This window comes from Eumetopias jubatus, unplaced genomic scaffold (assembly GCF_037043125.1).
Source record: "Eumetopias jubatus isolate StellerSeaLion01/CBP00866 unplaced genomic scaffold, mEumJub1_p1.0 scaffold_2, whole genome shotgun sequence".
In the NCBI taxonomy this organism is placed as follows: Eukaryota; Metazoa; Chordata; class Mammalia; order Carnivora; family Otariidae; genus Eumetopias; species Eumetopias jubatus.
Window position 1 is genome coordinate 139,667,066 of NW_028274808.1, and position 20,236 is coordinate 139,687,301.

The following is a 20,236-nucleotide window of genomic DNA, read 5'->3' on the forward strand; positions in this document are numbered from 1 at the left end:
AGACTCAGTCCCTGTCCTGGTCTCTTACACCGCCAGCTGGTAGGCCTTCCAGAATTCTCCCCAGTGAGGTTTGATGCTCTAGATGGCCTTAACACAGCTGAAATGCCCTCTAGCTCTCTATGTCTACACCTTCCTCCTTTCTGTCAAATGTCACTGCAAATTTGTTCCAAGAAAAACTTGCTACAAGTCTTTCCAATCTTAGAATCTCCAGGTACCATCTACTTGCAAAAAAATATACCTGCCCAAAAGTGAAGCCTAATTAATGACTCACTTTTCTGATTGCCAGACTCACAGAAACAAGAACAAAGGGAAATGCTATAGGAATTCTTTTAAGGTCAGAAGAATCTGGTATACAGAACCATTTAGTTGGCAATAAGTTTGAGCACAAGATGTTTTTAGATTTTCTTTTAAAAATTCAAAGTGTTTGGTATCTCCCAGGACAAGATGAATTTAGCTGTGCCCTGGTTGGTGACTCTAGAAACTACTTTTTATTTGCCAAAATGATGAATGTTTCAGTCTTCAAGGGAGCTAACATTGCCTAATTGTATGTCATACAGCCAATAGATGATAGGAACATGATGAATGATAATGATTTGGTAAAACTTTTTTGTAACGAGTATTTTTTAGGACTTTAAATAACAAATTGTGAGATTGGACTCGGTCTTCTCAAGAGATCATATCTTTTAAAGGGGAATAGGGGCTGAAGTACAGATATAAGCCAATCCCTTTTATATGTGCATAATTCATGATACTAACACTTAAATTAGATGTGACCAAAGACGTGGAGCCATGTCATTTTCTAAGCTCAAAAAAAATAAAAGGGAGGTTTGTCCATGTGAGTTATTTTTTTCCACAATGATTCTTAGAATATACATGAAAATAGGAATACTGAAAGAGTAGAAGTCACTATGGTATATTGCAGAAAATACTCTGGGCTCTGAATTAGGGGAGCGCAACTTTGGCCCTGTGCAGCCTTCAGCAAGTCCGTTATCTTTGGGTCTCTCCTCCTGTATAAAATGGAGGACTACATAACTACCAAGAGAGCATCTAGCTGAAAATTTGGATTACTAAAACAGAGAAACTGTTGATTGTAATTCTTCTCAGTTTCAGTTCTGATCTAAATACAAAATGAACATCTTCAAAGAACTTTGAAGATGATCCCAGTAGCTAAAATGAATTGAGTTGGCAGAAAAGGAGAGCCTTAATATTAATATTCATTCATTCACTCACTCACTCGCAAATACTTTTGAGCACTTAATAAGCATCAGGCACTATAAGAGGTGCTAAAGGTACAGCAGCGAATAAATCAAAGCCCCAGTCATCATAGAGCTTATTTTCTGGAGGTGAAGATGCATCATAATCAAATGAATATGCAAAATGAAATGGGTCAGAAAATGATAAGTGCTATGAAGGAAAGTAGAGCAGAAAGGGAGTGCTTGAGATTGCCCTTTTTTATATCAGGTGGCCATTTGGAGAGAGACCTAAAGGAGGTGAAACAGTAAATCAGTCTATTTCCTAACTAGGAATAGCAAGTGCAAAGGCCCTGAGGTGGTAGTGTTTGACATGTTTTAGGAGCAGCAAGGGATTGCTGCTGGAGCACAGTGAGCAAAGCAAAGAGTGGTATAAAATGAGATCCAAGGAAAGGAAAAATATCAAAAGAAGCTGAAATGTTCTGTTTGCTTGAATATGAATTGCCCCTGTCCTCTTATTTGTAGCTCCTTTGCTACTCACATCGGGTAGGGGGAAATCTACTGGTTCAGTCTAATCATAACATTGGCTCGGATTTGGGTGGGATCAGAACCCGAGACTCGCCGTCACTATTGGCCAGAAACAGAAGCTGTTCCTTGGAGAGTAGGGCAGCGTTTCTTTCATTTTCAGCCAAGTTTAACTTACTTTAACTCAGGGACTTCTGTCCTTCCTTTGCTCTATTGGGAAGCCCTGTTGTACGCCTGCTGACGCAGGTGTGGTGGGTGTGGGGGCACAGGCACTTGTCCATTCCAACCTCCCTCGAGTGTGTCTTCTGATACCACAGACACTGGAAATCTAAGAGCTACCTGGAACTAGAATGTGGGATATTTCCACTGATGAGATGCACTCACAACAGTTTGGAAGGTCAAAGTGAGGCTTTGCGCTTCTTTCCCCATCTCAGCAATCCAGTGTGTTTTCTGCAATACCTCCCAGTGTCTGGTCACCAGGGTCACCAGGGTCACGAGGGCCCAAAGGCAGTTACAAAGGTGGCCCCAGCGAAGGCTTTCAGAGCTACATCAGGACTTTCACTGGCTCTGGGCACTCTTGCCTCAATGTGGTCCTCCCTCCATTAAGAAAATAATAAAAACCGTATCCTAGGACTGGACTGGGACAAATATGAATATATCATTACATATATGAAAACATTTAATTAAGACTAAAAGTTCTTTTTTTTTCCTGGTTTAAAAAGAAATTTAAATATTATTATGGGCTCTTAAAAGGCTTGCAGGCCCTAGACACTGCCTACTGGACCTAATGGATAAATGCGCCCGATGGCATTCGGCCCCCTGGATTGCCGCTGAAGCAATGTGTTCGTGAGGCCCCCATTTCTGGAGGCGGCCTCCGAGAGCCTGTCTGCCCCACTCTGGCTCCCTGGGAGGCCTGTTTGCTCTGTTGGTCTAGGAATCATTTCTAGGAAACCCAGCCATTCTTAAGGTTTTGTAACGCACCCAATTCCCTATGTTATATCCAAACTTCATGAAAATAACCAGAATCAGGAAGCCTGGGTGGCTCAGTCGGTTAAGTGTCTGCCTTCGGCTCAGGCCATGGTCCCAGGGTCCTGGGATCGAGCCCCACATCGGGCTCCCTGCTCCTCGGGAAGCCTGCTTCTCTCTCTCCTGCTCCCTCTGCTTATGCTCTCTCTCTCTCTCTCTCTCTGACAAAGAAATAAAATATTTAAAAAATAAAATAACCAAAATCATTTTTGTTTTCTGTAATTAAACTTAACTGATAGAACCCAGGTTTATGCCATGATTCTCATGAATCTCTCAAGTCTGTTCCTTATCCTCACAGACCCAGTTCAGTCAGCCTCGTCCCTCTCACTCTTCTGTTCCCCCTCACACTGCACAATACATTGTGCCTTTCTCTATAATCGTTGGGATCTGCTCTCCATGGTGGGGAAGCCCCTGAGTCTCTGTATTAGTCAGCGTTCTTCCCAGAGAAACAGAACCAATAGGATGTGTGTGTGTGGAGATTGAGATCTAAATTTATAGATAGAGATACAGTGTGTAGATATAGTCTATCTATCTAGCCAGGGAGAGAGAGAGAGAGAGAAAGAGGGAGAAATTGGTGGATTGATTTAAGGAATTGGCTCACATCATTGTGGAAGCAGCCGTGTCCACGAGCAGCAGGGTGGCCGGCGGGCCAGAGACCCAGGGCACAGTTGATGGTGCACTTCTAGTCTGCTGGCAGAATGCCCCCTGCTGCAGGGGAGGGTGGTCTCCTTCCGTCAAGGCCTTCGGCCGATTGGATGGGGGTCACCCACAGCCCGGAGGGTGATCTGCTTTACTGAAAGCTTGCCAATGTAAATGTTAATCTCATCTAAGAAACACTTTCACAGAAACACAGAGAATAAGGTTTGACCAAGTACCGGAGTGCTGTGGTCTAGCTGAGGTGACACATACAGTGAACCCTTACAGTCCCCATTAGCATAAATCCATTTTTATTCTCTCTCTCCTCCTTCCCCTGGCCCGATGCATGCTCGCCTCTGAAATCACGGTTCTCCCAGTTCTTCTAGCACAGAGGCCTTACCTTCTCCCACTCCTTTAAATCAGCGGGTGAGGTGGAGCGCCAGCTTCTTTCCTCTCTCCTGTGTGATTTCTCACCCTCCCACTGCCCTCCTCTTTTCTCATCTGCTGTTCACATGAAGCCTGCACCCTTCTCAGCACTGGGACTTGCAGGATCTGTCCGCACTTCCGCAGACTCGGCTGCTCATGTGCCTTCACCTCTGCCCTGTTCCTGGCCATCATCTTCAGCGACTTCAAAATCCACGTTACCCTTTCGGATTCCTTGAAAGCATACCCGTTTCCTGGACTTCAGAGCTCCATCTCTGGCCCCTCAGAGTCAGCAGAACTGCACTCAGGGCTCGCAGAGGTCTGTTTCTGAGATGCGTGTCCCATTCGCAGGCAGAGCCTGGCAGCTCCTGCCCCCTGCCCCCCTAGTAAGTCTGCCACCAGCTTCCCTGGAAACCGTCCTGCATCACACAATCTATCCCACTTCATCCCCTGATTCCATCTGCCTTCACTGCTTCCCGTCTTGCTTGCTAGAACAATTGACTCCTTGTGTGCCCCCATATCCTAGACTTGACTTTCAGAGACCCCCCCCCCAAAATAGATGTAAAGTCATGGTACGTAGTACTAGTAACCTGGCAGATGATAATTAATCGGGCTTCTCTTCCTCTTCTTATTGCTCTTAGTCCTAGTCCTCCCTCTCATTCATTTTCTTGTGTTTCCGAGTGATGCTGTGTTTTTGGAGGAAAATAATTCTGAAGATACGGCGCATTTCCTAGCCAGTGCCCTCGAGCGTTAGCGGCACCGTGACTCGTGCCTCTCCTCTAGCGCTCGGTGACCCCCTGGCACGCCAGCACAGAGAACTGGCCGTTCTGGATTCTTTCTACCCACATCAGCCTCCATTTCCTTCCCTCAGCTTCTCCACCCAGCAGCCTCTCAGAGTTACACGCATAGCTATGCCTCCCACTTAGAACGATTTGATTATTTTAGGGTGGGTTCCCCAGAAACAGACCCTGAAATGAGGATGCAGGGGTTCCCAAAGGCACTAGAAGATGAACGCAGATGTGAAACAGAAACAGGAAGGAAGTCAGTAGAGAGCGTGTTACAGGCGGGTTATTACTTTGGGCCACTGGGGCTCAGGCTCACGGAGGTCTCGGAGAGGCAGTGCAAATCATACCTCAGAGCTGGCCCATCGGGGAGGAGAGAGCACTCGGTTATTTATCCACTACCTCCCAGCTCTCATTAGTTGGGGGCTGTCCCGGGGGCATTAACCCACAGGGGTTTCAGTTCATTCTGCCCTAGATGTGGGCCAGGGCAAACTCCTATAGCTGGATAAAGGCTGAATGCAGACTGCCACAGGCACCTGCAGTAGGCAACAACATGTGTGGAATGCTCATTGTCAAGGGGACAGAGGTGAGGCACCAATACCATTCTATATGTCCTAATCCACCTATCTTTACCGTAACACGTACCTATCCCTGTTTCTAGTTTCCCATCCTTTAATTCAGTGTACTAGGTACTCACAGAGACCCTATTTTGTTTATCCTCTTGGCGGCAAATTGTCATTGTCTCGATTTTACATAAGGAGAAACTGAGAAGTTAAGATGAAGTAACTTTGGGGGCGCCTGGCTGACTCAGTCGGTAGAGCATGCAACTCTTGATCTCATGGTCATGAGTTCAAGCCCCACGTTGGGGGTAGAGCTTGGAAAGAAAAGAAAAGAAAAGAAAAGACAGGAAGGAAGGCAGGAAGGCAGGAAAGAAGGGAAAGAAAGAAGAGGAAAGAGAAAGAAAGAAAAAGAAAGAAAGAAAAAGAAAGAAAGAAAGAAAGAAAGAAAGAAAGAAAGAAGAAAGAAGAAAGAAAGAAAGAAAGAAAGAAAGAAAGAAAGAAAGAAAGAAAGAAAGAAAGAAGAAAGAAGAAAGAAAAAGAGAAAGAAAGAAAAAGAAAGAAAGAAAGAAGAAAGAAAGAAAGAAAGAAAGAAAGAAAGAAAGAAAGAAAGAAAGAAAGAAAGAAAGGAAGGAAGGAAGGAAGGAAGGAAGGAAGGAAGAAAAAGGGAGGGAGGGAGGAAGGAAGAAAAAAAAGAAAGAGAGAGAAAGAAAGAGAAAGAGAGGGAGGGGGGAAGAAAGAAAGACAAAATCGAGTAACTTCCCTAAATTACCCAGCTAGTAAATTCTGGAACTGTGATTTAAAGACTAACTTGCATGCATTTTCTAGTACAGTAGAAATCCAAGGGCAGAATCTTGGGAGAATACCCATCATTATAAGCAAGATCCTGGAGTAAGAAGAGATGGGTCAGAGTACAAGCAGTGTTAGAAGGGTTATTTTGGAGATGTGGGGGGACTCTCTTCATCTAAGACTACCTTCCACCACTGTTTACTATCTCCATTTCTATCCATGCAACTTTCTAAAGCTTACTATGCCAGAATTACTGTTCTTATCCAGAGACCTTTACACAATTTCTAAGAACAAAAATCAGATACAATGCAATTTCCAGAATAAGCAATGCCTGATAAAAATGTAATATAATAATACTCAATTTTATTCAACACATATATCAATCACCTAGTAGGTGCCATGCACTGGGCTAGATGCTAAGAATACAATGATGGACCACAAATATTCACCAACAGAAGGCGTGAATCAATGAACGACATGGTCTGTTTCTGAATATGAAATATACCACATTCTCAAACTGACTTTAATTATATAGAAGCATCAGCTAATTAGGGCCATTTACCGTGTGCAATTAAGGTGAATCTAGTACTCAAGAATTTTTTTCTTAGTTTGGATCTGCCTAGACGTATTTTCAACATTTAACAATGGTAGATAATGTTGATATGAAAAGGGCATACTCCTGAAATAATAACTGCCAAATCCTACACATTTTATGTAATTTATCACACTTGCCTGTATTCACAGGCTGTGAGTTCCACAAAAATAGACACTGATTTATTTTTTAGAATTTTCTTCCAGCTTTATTGAGATATAACTGACACATAACGTTGTATAAGTTTAAGGTGTACAGTACAATTTGATAAGTATAGATATTGCAAAATGATTACCACAATAAATGTAGTTAACATCCGTAATCATACATAGTTACACATTTTTTTCCTGTGGTGAGAACTTTTAAGATTGACTCTCTTAGCAACTTTCAAATACATAGTAGGGTATTGTTCATTGTAGTCACCATGCTGGACATTACCATATCCCGAGAACTTACCTTGTAGGATACTGATTTATTTTCATTTACTCATATATATTTGGCTTTTCAAATAATGCTTAGCACACAATATGTCTTCAATGAACATTTATGGGCTCAATGAATGACATAGATATTATTATTCCAATTCTACAAATGAAGTAAACACTCAGAGAGATTGAATGATATTCCCAATTTCTCAAAGCTAGTTGTTAGAAGAGTTAGGATAAATGAGGCTTTTCCAAATCCCCGTACCTAAGGGCCCCTATAAGACAAGCAGCACAGTGCCGAGTACCCAGTAGGCCATCGATATGTGTTATTCGTTCACCACGGCCTTATTAAAGATGTCTGGTTGTTGGCTTTAAGGTACAGCTGCTTCTCCTCCAGAGCTCTGCACGATCTTCTTGTTCTTCATTGGGGTTCCTCTCTTGATGCCCGCTCTCCTCCCACTCCAGAAACTGTGGATTCCCCCGCGGCACAGGCCTGAGACCTGCTGACCCTCTGGATGTCTGCCTGCGTGTCTGCAAATCGCTTCAACTCAAACTGTGCTGGCCCGTGACATGACCTTTAGAAGCTGCCAAGTTCTCCTTGCGGAATGGTTTCAGTACTGCTGCGCATGCGCCCTGGGGGAAATGGCGACTGACCGGTTTCACACTTCCCTCTCGGAAAGTATAGGAAACATCAATCCAGGGAAATTGGGTATCAGTGAAAAGTTTGGTCAGTGCTCTAACTCTACTCTTTCACCTGTGCCCTGCCTTAGTACATTCCAGAGTTCTTAAGCCCTGCGCTAGATGACTTGCTATTATTGACCTGTAAGCTCGGAGGGTCTTATTTTGACTCGTATTCATGACTCTTAAATGCATGTTGAAGTTGCTTGGGGCCTGAAGCCAGAGCGTTCATGGGAAAGCAAGTTTCTGGACCCTTCTCCCCTTGGAAAATAGGTCTCTAAAGTAAAGGGCTTCGCAATTAGTGCTACTCTTGCATCAAAGCATCAGTGAGAGAATCAAGCACACAAATTTGGGAGCCATGGCTATCTTAGTTTGTACTGTGGCTCCAGAACAATCTAGTTGTGTGATCTAGGGCGGCACTTAACATTTCTGAGCCTCAGTTTCCTAACTAGTAAATGGAGGTAACGTTATCCACCTCATGGAGTTGTTGTGATGACAAAATGAAATAATATATACACATGGCTCATGGGGATGGTAAAGAAAACAGTGTATTATTACTGAGACAGGGGACACCAGAAAGGACTGGTGCAATCAACACCTGCTGGATCTTCTGGTCTGTTTGTGAGAAAAGAACATGAGGTCTTGGGGCGCCTGGGTGGCTCAGTCGTTAAGAGTCAGCCTTCGGCTCAGGTCATGATCCCAGGGTCCTCGGATCAAGCCCCGCATCAGGCTCCCTGCTCAGCAGGGAGCCTGCTTCTCCTTCTCCCATTCCCCCTGCTTGTGCTCTCTCTCTCACTGTATCTCTCTCTGTCAAATAAATAAATAAAATCTTTAAAAAAAAAAAAAAAGAACATGAGGTCTTAAAGCCAAAGTTCAAGGGAAGCTGAATTCTCCCTCTCTGTGAGGGAATCAAGAATGTGGTGTTTGTTAAGCTGTGAAAGTTCCCCACGGTTCCTGTACAGAATATGCAGTCCTTTATCCATTTCCCCACAATTATTCAGAGTAAAGCCTTTGAAACAAAGAAGATCTTGTACTTGTTATAATAAAAGAGAATGGGAAATTGGGGAAAGGTATAAATAGTATCCACTCATTACTGTACTTCAAATGTTGTAGTAGGTGCTTTTTGTTAGGTAACTTTTGTTACCTCATTTAATTCTTCATATCTTCCAAAACAGGTCTAATCATTCCCTCCTTGGGCCTTTTTGACACTATCAGATAAATTATCACTCCCATCTTTTTAAAAATTAAGATGGAAAAGGACATATAACATTATATTAGTTTCAGATATACAACATAATGATTGACACACGTATATGTTGCAAAATGATCACCACCTTATGTCTAGTTAACATCCATCACCACACATAATTACATTTTTTCCCCTTGTGATGAGAACTTTTAAGATCTACTCTGTTAGTAACTTTCAAATATATAACACAGTATTATTCACTATAGTCACTATATTGTACATTACATTCTCAGGACTTATCTTAAAACTGGAAGTTTGTACCCTTCGGCCACCCTCTCCCATTTCACCCCCAACCCCCACCTCTGACAAATACTAATCTGTTTGTTCTCTGTATCTATGAGTTTGGGGTTTTTTGGATTCCACACATAAGGGGGATAATATTTGTCTTTCTCTAGCCTAAACTTATTTCACTACTCCTGTCTCATAAGCAGAAGGAAATGGTGGATCAGTGTAGCTAAGTAACTTACTCAAAGTTACACAGCAAGTAGGTGGTATTTGACCCCAGAGTGTGGCTTCAGAGCTTACTCTTTCCTTTACACCTAGGAAGGGAAAGTTTAGGGAGACTGTCCTAAAGAAAGAAGACAGGGTCAACACAATGAGGAGGTCAAGAGCAGCCCAGGAGAAGCAGGACAACTGTGGTGTCCTCAAAGACAGAACCAGAGAAAGATCTGTGGAGTTTCCCCACAGGGGCTTTCTCTGGTTAGATTATAAATTCTGGGAAACCTTGGGACCTCCCAAGAAGTTACTAGCTGCACCTGGCCCAGCCAAACCACATATCCAAAACCCAGAAGAAAGAGTTAGGCGAAAATCAAGAACGGACAATTCGTTGCCTGGTGGCCAGGGATGGTCTCCATATTGAAATGATTAAAAGTAGACTAAACAATGCAAATACTTCTCTTTGTCGTGTCAACATTGCTGAAGTTAGCCAGAAAGTAAAGCAGAGGGCTTAGGGAGAGACATGTAAAGGGAGGAATGAAGCCGCTTTTCTCCCTGTTTCCAAGTCTTCTCTTCAGAAACATGTCTGGGTAAATGGGAGACGTTTGCCAGTCGTGGCTATTGAATGTGGCCTTCCATGATGGAAGGCTAAGGTGTGGGCCGGTACACAAGAGAACTGGAATAACTGTTAAAGGCCCTGGGCTGGTTGGCCCTGCCTGCAGCACGTTCTAGCACTTCATTAGAGTACTAATGGAGATCAGAGGGGAGGCACAGAAAGAGCCAGAAAAGCAGGACATTCTCTGCTGTCCTTACCACCACTTCCTAGGAAAGACTCAGCTTTGAGTATACATAAGATGGATCTTACACTGGCTCTAATCCATGATAGGGAAGTCCACACGGTTCTCATATTACCTGTCAGTATCTGGAAAGTACAAAATATAATTAGCATCTATTCTGTGGGGTCCATCACAAAGAAGACTTAACTGTCTGTAGATCTCTTTGAAAGACAGGATTCCATGATAATATTTCTCAAATCAGAGAGAGAAAGAGAGACGTAGGCCAAAGTTTCCACCAGATACCTTAGAAATAGGAAAACAAGTGAGAATTAAGGAAGGACTCACTGATATTCAGTGCCCAGAGATGACCTCTTCCCTGAGGATTAATGGCCCAATTATCTGCATGATTTTCCAATATAATCAAATAATACACAACCATAGCAGTTCTTGGGAGTTTGTTCTCATCTCTGTACTGATCTTCACATCTTCAAAGTCCTTATTGGTTAATTCCTTTAATGCCTAGCTCCAAGTTTCTGTCCCCAGGGAATCCTTCCCCACAGAACCTACCATTCCTTTGTTTCAGCTCAAGGCAACTTCTAATAACCTAACTTTCTTATACTTCATGTAAAAATGTTTTTAAATTATTAGACCAATAAGCTGTTTAAATTTTATAAAACACAACTTGGAAAAAAGACGAAAATCAGTTCCCTGTAATCTTACCAGCTCAGAGATAAACAGTTCATGTTGTCATGTACGCTGTCTTCCAGTCTTTCTGTTTTCTTTCTCACTGCTTTATCAACATGTTTTTTTCCCCATTTAGCAAAATATATGAGTATCTCTTTTATATGTTCATCTGTCTCTATATCTCTATAGCTATTTATACATTTTAAGGGTGAGTAGTAGTCCATGGCACTTTTAATAGCATTGTTACAAAGCATATCACAGCTTACGGCAGGTAATAATAAATAGCTAGCATGTACGTAGTGCTTACTATATGCTGGACCAGTCTAAGTACTTACATACATTGATCCATTCAATCTGTGTAATTCTAGGTGACTGGTTTAATTATTGCTATTATTCAAATTTCACAGATAAGGAAACCGAGGCATAAAGGGTTTAAATAATTTGTCCATGATCTCACAGCTGGTAAGTTTAGAGCTGGAATTTCAACCTGAGCTAGACTGGCTTCAGACTCAAAACCACTGCCCTGTATGACATTAGTATTCATTGAGCACCTAATAATCATCATTTTCTTCAAATATCTTTTTCTTTAACTCTGAAAGTTAGTAACAAGAGGTGTGAATCTTCTTTGAGGTCAAATAGCTGTGAAGTGGGTCAGTGGTGGCAGCTACCACCACCACCACCACCACCACCACCACCACCATCACCACCACCACCATTATCATCACCATCATCACCACCACCACCACCATCATCATCACCAACATCACCACCACAACCACCACCACAACCATCACCACCACCACAAACCACCACCATCACCAACATCACCACCATCATCACCAACATCAGCACCAGCACCACCACCATCAGCACCACCATCAGCACCACCACCACCACCACCACCACCATCACCAACATCACCACCACCATCATCACCAACATCAGCACCACCACTACCACCATCACCACCATCACCACCACCACAACCACCACCATCACCAACATCACCACCATCCTCACCAACATCAGCACCACCACCACCACCACCATCATCACCACCACCATCACCGACACCAGCACCACCTGCCTTTGCTAATTAGCTAGGTATCTGTTCTTACTCTCCCTTCCTCATTCCCCAGATTATCAACTCTTCAAAGTCAGGAAATATGTAGCTTTATTCATCTTTATAACCCCATCACCTAGTGCAGTTCCCAGACCTTGGTTACCATGTCATAAATACTTGAAGAAATAAAGGACTGTAGGAGTTGGTTGGACAGATAACAACCAAAGAAGATATTTTATATGAGGAGATCAGTTAACACCTGTTTAAATAGAATTTGCAGCGCATGATCTGGGTTTTTCTTTGCAGACTTGGGCCTCTAACACAAAACAAAACAAAAAGTCCACATCTTCCACACTGGAAATCTCCAAGCTCCATGTGAGGAATGTGGCCAGGAGCACCGATACAGGCCAGTTCTGCTCTAGCTTGCTGCAATTCTCTGAAGGGAGGTGTGAAATTGGCTCTTTCTCACCCACTTCCCACCAGGACCTTTTTCTCCCCACCTCCTACCTCATGGTGGCATGTTCGTTTGTGTAGGAGCTGATTTGATCACAATGTCCTTTTTCAAAGGTCTCTTTTGCCTTGTAGTTGATATTGTATCAGTTGTTACTTCAGGGAGAGCTCAGAGCTCTGCAAGTCACCCTGGGCCATTATTTTTCACCACAACTGTTCCACAAAGCTTGTGCCAAAAGAGGACCTATGTAGGTTTTGATGGCCCATTTTCTCTAACACATGGTTGTGTTGTAGAAGGCACGCAGCTGAATGCGTTGCTTTGGTGTCTTGGGTTTGGGATTTCTTTTTACAGTTTACTGAGAGAACCTTCAATGCTACTCCTCACTTGTAACCCTCCTCCTCATTGGAAATTCTCCGCTCTCCCACTTTCGGTTTTGTAAAATCCACAGAAACAGGCAAACTCTGGTCTTAGAGCAGGGCTGACCTTCTGGTAGATAAAACTGGCTTAAAGCTGAGTTTGTTGACACTGGAAGAAATACAGTACTAGTAAAACGGTTTATACGCAAAGCAACTAATACTTGCTTTGCGTTAATAGTCCCACGAGAGACATACAGGGAGTGGGTGGGAAATATCTACATTGGTCAGTTTGCCAGAGTAGAGTCGAAAAGAAATCTGGGGTACTTTCCGTGGTTCATAAAACACAAGGTTACAGGGGCAGGAAACTGCCAAGAGGTCTGCTTTATCTTCTTTCCTAATTACAAACTAGAAGAGTTAGCTTTACGACATCCCAAAATCCCCCAAGTGAATTGACTATAAGCAATTGCAGGTCTTTCAAACTGAGCCAGAGAATAACAGCTCGCAATTCTTGAGCACATAAGAGATAGAGATATCAGACCCTGTGCTAAGTGCTTTACCTAAACTGACTTACTGAAACCTGACACCTAGCTGAATCTGAATAAGGGTTAGTGCTATCCTGGCTCTACAGATAAGGAAACTAAGGCACAAAAATGCTGAATAAGTGGCTCACTCACAGGTCACACAGTTATCAATGGTGGGACAGGCAATAAGCCTAGGGAACCTGTCTTCAGATCTTGCGCAGCTAACCACTGAAGTGCACATATTTGACAAGACAACACCGACCTCAGTGAGCACTTCCCTTGAAAACGTCCAAGGCCAATCTTAGAGTTATTATCATTGTGCAGGACTGAAAGATGCCTCATTTCTTTATTCTGCAAGTGCTTCTTGGACACATCCTCTCTGCCATTTGCTAGGCAAGTCCGGATCGGTGCAATTACTCTAACTACTTTTGATTGAGTTAAATTCTGCACATGCCCTGCTTCACTCAACCCTCACAACAACTTGGTAAGGTAGATGCTGTCATTATCAAGCACAGAACTGAGCTATCAAGCACAGAACTGAGCTGTCAAGTCAAAGACTTTAACAGAGGGGAACCAGTGCTTGGATCTCATTGGATCTGACTCCAAAACCACTGCTTCAAAGACAAATTGTGGAAATTAGAGGTTGTCAAAGTGATGTGAAATTAGGGAAATGGAAAAAGGAGAAGGAAAGTCTGAATTACACAATTTTAACTTTTCCTTCACAATAGGCTGGAGTACCTCCTATACACTATCTTCATTTGTCGTCTTGTAGCTCCTAAGAAACAGACCAAATAGCCCCTCACTGTAGAACAAGGTGTGGCAGTCTCCTGCCTTCTGCAGATCACCACTCACAGCGTCCAGGACTCTCTCCAGTTTGCTAATTTTCTCCTCTTCACAATCCTCGGGGACTAAACTTAGCGTGCACTGAGATGACTCGAATGTACTCACTTAGGCGGGTGATCCGTGGAAGAGTTGATCTGCATTTCACGTCAATGCAGATGGTCTTGGGAATCGTGAGAAACAAGAGCATTAAATTAAATGATCCATATGTTCCATGAAGAAGAATTTTACAGCAACAATAAGAAGGCCTGACCATAACAAATATTCTATAGACAATGTAATGAAGATGTTTCCAAAGAGTTCAGATTTGGCCCAGTTATTCTGAAGCGATTAAAGTAGGTTTTGCCTTTGGGAGACGGAGCCGAGGGGTCCACGTTGAACTCGCCCTGCCACCTTGTGGAAGTTGAAGGTAATAAAAAACATGGCCTTTGAATAATCCACTATAATAATAATATGATCTAAGCTAACATTTATTGAGGCCTTAGAACATGCTGTGTAATATGCTGAACGCCTTTTAAACGCGTTCTTACTTAGGTATCAAAATAACTTTACAAGGTAGGAACTATTCCTATCCCCGTTTTAAAGGTAAGGAATATGTGACTTAGTGAGATAAAGTAACTCCCCTAAAGTCACAGATCTGGGCAGCATGACCCCAGGGCCTGTGCACTTCCCCATGGCACTGGCCTGTGCCCTATCCTGCCCCTCTCATTCTCGTATAGTATTAAAATATTTAAATAAGCATTGTAGTTCTTTGGCAGGATCACTAACAACAATCCTCCATCTTGAGAGGGCTACGTTTCATCAGAATCATCGGAAATATGCATTTAGCAGCTCCCGGCTGGTCCAAAGCATGCGAGGCGAGAAGGATGGGAGGACAGGGTTGGAGGAGGAGAGCTTTCCTTGGAGTGTCTCAGTATCTGTGTTCCTTTCTCTTTGCGGCATTCTGTCAAGGGATCGTTACTCCCTTCAGGTTCTCACCTTCCTCCTACCCACTCACACACAGGTATCCATGGGCCTGGATCCTAAACGTTGGCTTCCCTGCTCTGTAACCTTGGGTTAGCAACCTAACTTTTCTGGGCCTCATTTTCCCCATCTGCAAAATGGGGATAAGACTGATACATATGACTATGCTTTGTTGCACAAAGTACTTAAGACAGATAAATAAGATAACTCTGAGAATAAATGAGATCTAAAATATCTAGCATAGTACTCGGCACATTGTAAGTCCTTGATTCATATACAACAAAAATGGATTATTCTAACATCAGTTCTATAATTCTTCGTCACATTTGAATAGCATTCAATACTTTGTAAGATAACTGTAATCATTATTTCCTGTGCTCCTTACAACAACCTGGCGCAACTGGCAGGAAAAGTCTACTCCTACTTTACACACCATTGTCATGAAAATTTATTGTGTACCCACTATGAATAGGGAACTGAACTAGGAATTTAGGGATGTATAACACACACATTGGCATCCACAATGGTTTAGTGGGTGTCCTTTTCTATGACAGAGTATGCAGTCAATCTCTGGGAAAGGAGAAGTATGAGATAATAGAAAATATATATATTGGTCTCTACCTCTGGTCCCTGGCACAGCGCTCTTAAAACTCTAGTCATTTCCGAAGTGATAAGAGCCCTAAGAGCATCTTTTAATATTTGATCTTTGCTAATGAGGAGGAGACTCTGGACGGGTCCCAGATGGCTCCTGGCTGAGGGCTGGTCACCGGAGAGACCAAACCATGATTAGAAGCTTAATATGCTCATATGCTCATCCCTGCCTCCCATCCTCTTGAGAAGGGAGAAAGGCTAAAAATGGAATTAATGATGACCATGCCTACATGATGACATCTCCATAGATATCCCAACAGTATGGAGTTCAGAGAGCTTCTGGGCTGACAAACACATGGCGGTGCTGGGAGAGAGGCTCACCAGGAGATGACATGGAAGCTCCACGCCCCTTCCCATGTACCTCACCCTACACATTTCCTCCATCTCGATGTTCATCTACATCCTTTATTGTATGCTTTTAGAATAAACTGGTAAATGTAAATAAATGTTTCCCTGGGTTCTGGGAGCCAGTCTAGCAAATTAATCGAATCCAAGGAACCTCTGATCTCTAGCCTGTCGATCAGAAGCACAGGTGATAACCTGTACTTGTGACTGGTATCTGAAGTGTGTGTGTGTGGGGGGGTGCATCTTGTAGGACTGAGCCCTTTGCTTTGGGACCTACTGCTAAATCCAGGTAGATGGCGTCAGGATGAGTTGAACTGTAGGACATCCAGCTGGTGTTGGAGCATTGCTTGCTGGAACCCACCTGCTCCCCTAACATTGGAAATTGGTGATCGGTACCCACTAAAGAGAAAAATCCAGGTTCTTCCTAGTTTTGTGTTTTTCTTGTTACACTCTGCCCTTTACTGACTGGAGGTGAAGGCTACTTCTGTGGCCACAGTGAGGCACCGTAGCTTCAAAGAAGCACACGGGGGAAGGAGCCCCGTAAAATTATGCTTTCTCTACTTCCTCAAGGGCAACTTTTTGGCCTCCTAGAAATTATATTTATGACTTACACAATGGAATGATACATAGCAGTCAAAATAAATAAAATACACGACATGCAACGATATGCATATCACTTAGCAAAATAATAGTAAATGAAAAAAGTAAGTCTCAGAGTTCCTTAGTTACATAAGCACAGGACTTAGTAAAGAAAAAATTAAATGAAAAACTATATCAAAAGAAAGCAAGGGGACAATCAACATGGAATCTGGAATGGTAGTTAGGTCAGGTAGGGGGATGCAGGGAGGATGGGAGGGAAGGACATGTGGTCAGTAGTAGGTTATTGTTAAATCTTAGCGTTCACGTTGGAGAGTGGTTTTCCAAAGTGCTTATTACATTATAGAAATCAATAAAGAGAGAGAAGAATGAATGGGAGGGAAAGACAAAGGAAGGAAGGAAGGAAGGAAGGAAGGAAGGAAGGAAGGAAGGAAGGAAGGAAGGAAGGGGGGAAGGAAGGAAGGAAGGAAGGAAGGAAGGAAGGAAGGAAGGGGGGAAGGAAGGAAGGAAGGAAGGAAGGAAGGAAGGAAGGAAGGAAGGAAGGAAGGAAGGAAGGGAGGGAGGGAGGGAGGGAGGAAGGAAAAAAATGTATGTGGGAGAGCTCTAGTGAAGCAAACCATTTTTCCAGAGGAAAAGAGAACAGTTAATATCAAAATCCAAAGGAGGTAGAGATTACTTCTCCATAACTTTGGAGAATGTGGGCAAGATTAAAATCTGGTATTTGCTATTTCAGGAATTTAGCTTTATGTTAAGTAAAGGAGAGTCTACAGGTGTTTGAACTCGTTACTTCTCTGGAAGTCCCAATACCCCTGGCCAGCCTCACAAAATATTTCTCCCCATGGTGATGGGTAGCTTGGAAAAAGTACTGGGTATATAAGTAGAATTTCTGAACTTTTCTCCAAGGCTGCCTATAGCGTAATGATGGTTTCCTTTCCCCAAGCACGGGAAGCGGAAACTCAGGTATACCTACAAATGTTTAACTGACTACCCCAAATTCACTTATGTAGCTCAAATACATAGAGGAAAAAGAACTTCATTCATCCAATAAAGATTTATTTTATGCCTCTTATGGGCCAAGCACGTTCTAAGAATTAGGAACACTGCAGTGAATGCGACAGACAAAAATCCCTGCATTCAAACAGCTGACATCGCAGAGTTGAAAAGAACAGTGACCCTGGGACAGGATAAGTTCTACAGCCAAATAGTGGAGTTGGCTGCTTGGGTGTAATTCCTGGTTCTTCCCAATGGGCAAGTTACTTAATTTCTCTCTGGTTCCATTCCTGTAACTGTGAGTTAGTACCTGCATTGTGAAGTTCCTTCAGGATTAATGATTTACTATATACTACACTATTTCACGTGGTGCCTAATAGAGAGTAAGTACTCAGTGAGTATTCGCAATGATTTATCACTTGATGAGACACTCATTTACTAAATTGCTTAAGCCAAAATCATGGGGCAAACTTGACACCTGACTACCTTGATTACTATATTCTATCAGTTTTATTTCTTACGCACGTGCACAGATTTTTGTTCTCACTTGCCATTATCTTAACAGGCTGACACTTCTAGACTTGATTCTAGAATGAACTTGCCAAGGGGGCTCCTGCCTCTAGCTTTCTTCTCCCAGACATTCTTCCCCCTTGGGCAAATATTTGACATCATTTCCCTGATTGAAATCCTCCTGGAATGCTCCTTTCATCCATGACTCTCCCTTGCTTATAAACTCTCTAGCATGAAACCTTTGCAATCTGGCCCCCGCCTATCACAGGTCACCATACCCCCGCCTTGTCCTCTGAGCCTCCACCACACTAACCTTTGGGTAAAGCCGTGCACACACTGTACTAGTTCATAACTCCGTGACTTTGCAAGTGCTCTGAGCTATCTGGAGAGCCTCTCTTCCTCTTCTTTGCTGGTGGAGTTTGTGACCTCTGATAGGCTGAATTACTCAGCCAACCTCCATACCGCTTCTCTCTTACACAATGCCATTTCCCTGAATGTACTCAGTATGTCCTGTGTTGTGATTATATGCATGTGTCTCTCTCCCTAAACAGACTTTAAGCTCTTTGGCGAAAGCAAATGGGTCTCAGTCCCCTTGGTGTATCCAATACATACTTAGCACAGAGCTTGGCATGTGGTAGGTGAACTGCTGAAGCCTGTTGAAGAACGGTTGCAATGCTGTCCCGATCATTTTGATGTTGCCTGGCAGTCCTAATAACGTGGTAATTGAACACCTACCCTGTCCAGGCACAGGGCTAAGTGCTTTGAAGGCATTATCTTACTTAATCTTTAAAAAACCCTAGGGGAAAGGTAGGTGCTGTAATTATCACCATTTTACAGATGAGAAAGCTTCAGTTGAGCAGGCTTTGGTAGTTCCCGGGGTCACAGAACGAGGAAATGGTAGGGTAGGAAGTCAAACCCAGGTATGTTTGGACTCTAAATCCTGGTGCTTTTCTTCCTGTACAAATTTTGGAAACACCAGAGCAAGAAATAATTTGTCTGTCCTGAAAATTCTCAGGATGTTTGGCAGTGGAATGCATTGATTGAAAGCTCTGGACTCCTACATCCCTGTTTCTATGGCTCACACGTTTGTCATTTCTATTCAAGTCCTGCCTAATAACTCCAACTGGACAGTGTTAACCTTGTATGTTTCATATTAGTTAAGATATTGCATTTTAGGTCACCGGCAAAGATAACATGAGGGATTTTTTTCAAATGCATCATTTTGCAAACTTATTTTAGAGGCAAAGCAACCTTAGAAAATTGATTCTACATACCCATTCTGGGAAAGTAGAATTTAGCATGAAACGACCACAATTCGTGCTTGCTGTTCTGACAGGAAGTGGTTAGATTCATAGTTCAGCAGATGGCTTCGGAGGCCTGAGTTACTTCTCCCGCAATGCCACCCCTGGAGCGTGATCACAGCTAGAAAGAGCAGGCCAGGATTACACACAGCCTCATTCTATTCTTTTCTTAAAGATAAATGAGATTAATAAGGTAGTAGATAAATTAAAGCAGCAACAGCTTTTATAACAAAAATGCGTTTTAAAATATCATTGATTGTTGGCAACCAGGAGCAAAACAATGTTGGCATATGCTGAAAACAGACAAATTTCCTTTCACAAAGGCAACAACTTTTATTGATTCTAATTGATTACACATTTAATGTGTTGGAATTCTACAAAGATTCTCACTTCCTAAGCAGAAAAATAACTTGTATTGTATTAGCAGATCCTTCATACCATTTAAAAGTTTCATTTATGAATTACTACATGATGCTGAGGTGCTCTACTATAATCATTTTTTGTTGTCATTATGGAATGATGAAAATGTTTGTTAGGAAAACAGTTTGCTGTTTACACTTGCTTGTAATTTTAAATACTCTGAGAAAGGAGTGAGCAGAGCTGTTGGAAAGGCCCATCGTGGGCGCAGTGACCTTTGGAGATTATGTTCTTGACTCAGTCATCTCCTCCACAGATCTTTAAGAGTGTGATTTCATAGTCTCCAGAAGTATCCGACTGTAAGGAATAGGAGAGAAGGAGAGAAGAAGAATAAATAATGAGGGGACCAAAACTGAATCAAATCCCACAGCTCTAGGAGATTCACCGGGCTGAGACTCATGACCTGGATCATTTAGTAAAATGTACCTGTAATTCCATTATTCATTCATACCTGAGTATAATTA

The 20,236-nt window shown here is 42.7% G+C and overlaps 1 protein-coding gene across 1 annotated transcript in view; it reads right to left on the reverse strand.

Moving 5' to 3' along the window:
• Positions 1-19,683: 19,683 nt before the first annotated feature.
• Positions 19,684-20,236, reverse strand: part of ANXA3 (annexin A3) — a 47,837-nt gene continuing 47,284 nt past the window's right edge. Inside the window, exon 13 of the mRNA XM_028100677.2 lies at positions 19,684-20,069. Coding sequence (XP_027956478.1) covers positions 20,010-20,069 — 60 coding nt within the window. The 3' untranslated portion in view covers positions 19,684-20,009. The remainder of the gene's footprint in view (positions 20,070-20,236) is intronic.